Genomic DNA, 6,726 nt, shown 5'->3' on the forward strand with positions numbered 1-6,726 from the left:
CCCCCCCTCCAAAACAAGCTCCTGCCCTTCCCAATAACCAGGGCTCCAGGGGAGCACGACAAAGCCACCAGCCTCGAATTGTCTAGCTCAACGACTGGCCAGAGTGACGTTAGACTGATGTTATGGTGGCGTCAACCATGATTTTTAATTTTATTTAGCCAGGCGTGTGCAATTCACGCACGAGGAAATGCGAGCCGGCTGGTAGGACTGCAGCACTGCAGCACTGGAGCCTGCACTGCAACGCACTAACCCTCTCAATCGTTCGATCTACACAGGATTCTATCCTACGATCCAGATTTTTTTCAACTAAAAAATAAAAGAAAAATCTGAAACAATCACTTTTGACTTTTTGGGCAACATGGCACAATGTGTTGGATTACAAAAAAAATGTAATACGGAAAAATTGTTTAAAAAAATACAAAAAAAATAAATATATATTCAATGGTGCTATTGGGCAATCCACAAAAATTGTACTTTCTTAATGATATAGGCATGACGAGATTGGTTAAAAATCTATCCAAAATTGAAAATAAAGTTATCGTTTGTTATTTTATAAATAAAAAAATGATATTCTAATACGAATTGCCTAGCCTATTTAGTTTAAAGGTGGATATGCACTTGGATAATTAGAGTTCACTAAAGGCAGTTAATGTGCACTTTGGGGGATTGGATTGCCTATAGCCCAAGATATATTTAAGGGGGGGGAGTTGCTCTAAAGTCGTAGTTCTGGTTGGTTTTTTTTTTTTTTTTTTTTTTTTTGTCAAACTAATTTCCTTTTATTAAATAAAAAGACTAGTACTAGGAATAGAGAGCTCAAAAGGCAGCTCATAATTAAATAAATAAACCTTAAAAAGAGCCAGTTGAAAAACAACAAAAACCCTTAAAATTGGAAAGGAAACCAACAGCCACCACCAAGCTAGACGCGCCTCCATCGCAAGGCCCCCACCACCAAGAGAACGAGCCAACAAAAAAATTGGGTCAACAAAAAATGGGGGTGAACAAGCCACCTGCGCAACAAGTGCTCCCATAATCCTACCAAATAATGTTAACAACACTTTAACAACTACCCAAAACTCAAGTGTGTCGCCAAGGAGAAGCATTTGGGCCAAGTAGCAATGTTTGGGGGTTGAGGACGTGCGATATAAAGTAGCATCGGAGCAAGAGATGTGCATGAATACGCAAATCTAAGACAAGCTTAGGAATTGAGACAAAAACTCAAGGAAAGCGAAAAAGCAAGGTAGACACTAAAAAGGAAACAGAAAAGGAGGAGAAGTTGGATAGGAGGGCTGAAAAGGGGAAAGGAAAATGGGCTGTGATGCAGTAAGAGGGAAAGGGCAGAGAAGATGAGAAGGAAGGAGGAGGATTAGGGGAGGAGGTAGCAGGCTGCTACCGACCCCAAGCAGGAGCAAACGGTAGCAACTAAGAAATAGATCTAGGGTTTGTAGTTGGCCTTTCAGAGCTTGTTAGGGCGAAGGGTAAAATTATGTAGTGTCTCAGGTTGGTTTGATTAGCTTATAATGGTGTAGGTGTATAGTTAAAAGTTCATCTATAAATCTATATTACTAATTCATACACAATACTAATAGCATGTTTAATCGAAGGGGCAACATCATGGGCCATATAACATTACCTTTCTATTGGAAGCAGTGGATCCATTGACCAGATGGATAGGATTTTTCTCTTCAACTCACTGCGTTTTGAGTTCAAAATTTTCTCCTTCTTTTTAGTGTAAATCAACGTTAAATATCGCTTGTATTCAAATTTAATGTGTGTGTATATATGTACACACACGTATATTACCTTCTTTTATTGAATTAAACCACCTAAGCCACTCCATTTTTTATAGGGGTGTACTCAATTAAGAGTTTAAAGAATTTTAAAAGAGTGTACATATCTAGATACATTTTATCAAGATTTTAAATGAATTCATGAAAGACTATAGGTATTCAATCAAGATTTTAAAAGAGTGCATATAATTTTAAAGCAATCCTTGGAATTTCGAATTTAAAAGTAATTCATAAAATGTTGTGTATTCAATTAATATTTGATTTTATAGTATTCTAAGAGGGTGCATGAGTTTGAGACTCTCAAATCGAAGTGTATTCAATATTTATAAACATTTAAAAGTTCACCTTGTAATGAATAAAAAAAATTTATGACTTCAAAAAAGTCTACAAAAATCTTGTAGTATTCAATTATGACTTCTTTTTTTATTATTATAAAAATTCATATGCATTCAAGACTTCACTTATTTAAAGACTTTGAAACGGTCATGTATTTTGATAGAATTGGAATGCTTTTTTTTTTTATTAAAAAAAATTCAAAACAAATTCAACATCTTCCCTTAAGATTTTAGTGGATCTCATTTTTCTCAATTCTTTGATGATATATTTTACTACCCACCATATTACTATGACTATATCTCCGCTATCCACCAGACCACCACCATAACCGTGTCACTCTTGTTGGATAAATATCAACAATCTGTGACAAATTTATATATGTTAATAATAAATGCGAATAAATATTTTACAGAATATAAACAGAATGCAATAATAATTAAGCAGATAAATAGAAGATCGAGGTTTGCATATCGCAATGTCCTTGAAACAGAAATTTCGTCCCTACTCAGTGTTTGTTGTTCTACGGACGTCTGCTTCACCAGGATTCAATGATCAAGTTAAAATTCTAGCACCGGAAAACTTAACTTCTACCGAATTTCTTTGTGGTTCTCTCAATAAGAATGCTTTGGATTGTAGAAGGAGATTTATGTTTTTCTATGTTCTAAATGCCATGCAGATGGATGTGTGTGTATATATAGATATATTATATAATATGATTATGCCTGTTTGCAACATGTATGGAGAAATGATGCATCTGTTGGGAGATATCTTCTTAGATGGGTGTTTGCTTTCTGCATTCTTTCACCACTCTTTAGACTTCATCTGAAAAGATGAGTCTGTTGGTAAAAAATGAATAATTAATTAAATTCGAAAATAATTAATTAAATAATTTAATTATTAGAGCCCAAGCCCAAGAGCCCCAAGGCCCAATGCCCATTTTTTGATAATTAACTATATATTAATTAGTACACCTCAAAGCCCAGTCCTACGGGTGCGCCCAATTTTATTCTCCATAGTCCATCACTCCAATCACTTTCTATGAGGGACAAAACTTTATAAAGTGAGGGGACCTTTTGGTGGTGAGTAATGTGGAACAATGAAATTCTACTCAAAATTTCCAACAATACCTCACATTTGAGTTGAAATTTCATTCAAACACCACCAATTTACTTATAACACCCCACATTTGAATGCAAATGTATGACTAGGCTGCCTAAAACTGAGAGAGAATAGACAGGATATGCATAAGGTGAAGTGTCATTTGGACTTGAACTTACCTAGTGAAAACATATCAGGTTTACTTGGTGATGCAGTGGATGTGGAAGATCTTCAACTGTTCACTGCAGTAGTAAACCGAGACAATATGCTACACACATATCATGTCTGCCACATGTTAATTCATACGGTTATGTTCATTTTGTCCCTGAACAGATCCCGGAATTTGTAAAAGCTTTAGAAAATTTAGCCATTTCAATTATCATAAATGCGGCCCCATTTACTTCTATATAGGTGACATTAATTAATAATAGTTTGCCATATTTCTCTTGATAACAAGATATTAATGTCATTAAATGTATAAAACATAACCCCTCGAACTTCAACAAACAACACACATTTTATCATAAGAATTGGTAGGTTGTGTGTTCAACTTTTAAATCAAACTCAATCAGTTTGCCTATTGAACCCAAGACCCATCTTTTGATAAATAATTATATATATTAATTAGTACACCCCAAAGCCCAGCCCCAAGGATGAGCCCAATTTTATTCTTCATGGTCCATCACTCCAAACACTTTCAAAGCCTTATAAAGTAAGGGGACCTTTTAGTGGTGAGAAATGTGGGACAATGAAATTCTACTCAAAATTTCCAACAACTCTCTCTTATTTTCTCCCTCAACGCTTAACTCCCCATTTTCTCTAACCTATCATCTTCTATGTACATTAACACAGATGGATGCCACCACCAACTCACGGTTTTCCGATGAAAATCCGATCAATTCCTCGTCGGATTGGATGAGAGTAGGACCACGGATCACTTCCCCTTCATCCTGAGGTTCTGATTCGAGCATGGGAGGCTCAAATATGCCTCAATTTCGTGAGAACCACAAACACAATTTTGGGCTATCAAGCTCAAGCCGTTCTCATGCCATTATCCGGCCACGACTTGGCCTAAAAATGGTATATTTCTATTCCTTGTTCTTTGATCTTCTTTTTGAGATAAATTTCATGTGTTTTGGTAAAGATTTGAGGTTGAACAGAACATAAATTTTCCCGACCTTCTTCCTTGCAAGATTCGACGGTTGCAGCAGTGCAACCTATGGTTGAGGGATGAAGAAAGAGACATGAGTTCGGAGAGAAGGGAGTGTTTGAGGGAGAAAGAGAGAGATTGGGGATAGGTGCCCACAAAATTATTTTTTTAATTAAATTAAGTTGTTAAATAAATATGAGGCCAACAAATTTTTTTTTCAATTAAATTTAATTGTTAAATAAATAAAAATAATTTATTATTTATTAATTTTTATTCTAGTTGGCGAATGAGTGGACTCCGCTCCTTCTACGTCAGCATTTGACAGAAAAATTAACGGATGTATGACATTGTAACAATTTTATATGACATTGCAATATTTAAAATATAAAGTATGAGATTATTGTGTAATTCATAATTAAAGTAATTTTGTGTAATTTACTTAAAATAAATAGGACAGAAAATTTCTGAATTTTTCAAAGAAAAAAAATACATGGTACAAACAAAGAACCAGAAATGAAAGTTTACCCATTTTCTCCGCGAGTCCACGTAACAGAGAACCAGAAATGGGCCTGACGGCCATGGGCTTCATTTCGGCCCATAAGAAGGGGGCAATATGGTTAACTAAAAGAAATCTTAATATCCACGCCACCACATATTCGCTTCCTTCGTCCCCAAAATCCCAACCTTCGCCCCGATCTCCCCCATTTCCCACCAGAGGTCAAACCCCCGACCCTCGCCGAGAGCAAAATGACGAAACTGACCCTCGTCCCTCTCGTCATCGCCGTCCTGGTGGCGGCCCTGGTTTCTCCGATCGCCGCGGAGATTAAGACCCTCACGATCTCCTCCGACAACCGCCCCATGATCCTCTTTGAGAAGTTCGGGTTCACCCACACCGGTCACGTGAGCATCCGGGTCTCGCAGGTGTCCGTCACCTCCAAGCTCAACAACATCGAGCCCTCCCGCCTCGGCTTCTTCCTCCTCTCCGAGGAGTCCCTCCTCCAGGTCCTCGTCGAGATCCAGCAGAACCCTCAGCTCTGCGTCTTGGACTCCCGCTACATTACCCACCTCTTCAATTTTAAGGAGCTCTCCCCGCCGCCGCTCGCCTCCTTCGAACACTCCTACCCGGTCTCCGCCCCCAACGAATACAGCCTCTTCTTCGCCAATTGCGCGCCGGACACCACAGTCTCAATGCTCGTACGGACGGAGGTCTACAATCTTGATCCGGATGGGTCCCACGACTATCTCTCCGCCGGGTTGACCCACCTGCCTTCGCTGTTTTCGGTCTTTTTTGTCGCGTATTTGGTGTTTGTCGGCTTCTGGGTCTACCTCTGTTACACCAACAAGAGATCCGTGCACCGGATCCATCTATTGATGGGCGGATTGCTTCTGATGAAGGCGTTGAATCTGATTTGTGCGGCGGAGGACAAGCACTACGTGAAGGTCACCGGCACCGCGCATGGCTGGGATGTGTTGTTCTACATCTTCCAATTCCTCCGTGTCGTTTTGTTGTTTACCGTGATCGTTTTGATCGGGACCGGGTGGTCGTTCTTGAAGCCCTTTTTGCAGGAGAAGGAGAAGAAGGTGTTGATGATTGTGATCCCTCTGCAGGTCTTGGCCAACGTAGCGTCGATTGTGATCGGCGAAACGGGGCCCTTTATCAAGGACTGGGTCACCTGGAACCAGGTGTTTTTGTTGGTTGATATCATTTGCTGCTGTGCTATCATCTTCCCAATTGTTTGGTCCATCAGGTCTCTGAGAGAAACCTCGAAAACCGACGGAAAAGCTGCCAGGAACTTGGCAAAGCTGACCCTTTTCAGGCAATTTTACGTTGTCGTTATTGGGTACTTGTACTTCACACGAATCGTTGTTTTTGCGCTCAAGACCATCGCCGCGTACAAGTACCAGTGGGTGAGCAATGCAGCTGAGGAGACCGCGAGCCTTGCGTTTTACATGGTGATGTTCTATATGTTCAGGCCGGTGGAGAGGAATGAGTACTTTATTCTTGATGACGAGGAAGAAGAGGCTGCAGAGATGGCTCTTAGGGACGAGGAGTTCGAGCTTTAAATCGGGTACTGTTCAATTTTTGCTACCCATCTATATTTGACTGTGCTGCTGCTGATGCCACGCCCTCAATGTTTTGCATTCCGCTTATCGGATTTATTGATAGAGTTGATGATGGGTCAGGTCTGTTGCTACATCTGCTTTCCTTTCAATGGTATTATTGTTTTTTATTGCCTCTTATAAGAAGTTTGACGTGTTAAGATACTGTGCCGTGTAGAATGTGTTTGATAGGATTTCCAATGGAAAAATGCGGATAATGATTTTGTTATATAATGCTGATACTGATTTCAATTA

The 6,726-nt window shown here is 39.3% G+C and overlaps 1 protein-coding gene across 1 annotated transcript; it reads left to right on the forward strand.

The window, feature by feature from the left end:
• Positions 1-5,004: 5,004 nt before the first annotated feature.
• On the forward strand, positions 5,005-6,726 carry LOC137744827 (protein CANDIDATE G PROTEIN-COUPLED RECEPTOR 7). The gene has a single exon (XM_068484633.2). It carries the CDS (start codon positions 5,119-5,121, stop codon positions 6,433-6,435), a length of 1,317 nt encoding a protein of 438 aa, XP_068340734.2. The 5' UTR covers positions 5,005-5,118; the 3' UTR covers positions 6,436-6,726.

Source organism: Pyrus communis, chromosome 12, assembly GCF_041283825.1.
Source record: "Pyrus communis isolate YQ-2024b chromosome 12, ASM4128382v1, whole genome shotgun sequence".
NCBI classification, from domain to species: domain Eukaryota; kingdom Viridiplantae; phylum Streptophyta; class Magnoliopsida; order Rosales; family Rosaceae; genus Pyrus; species Pyrus communis.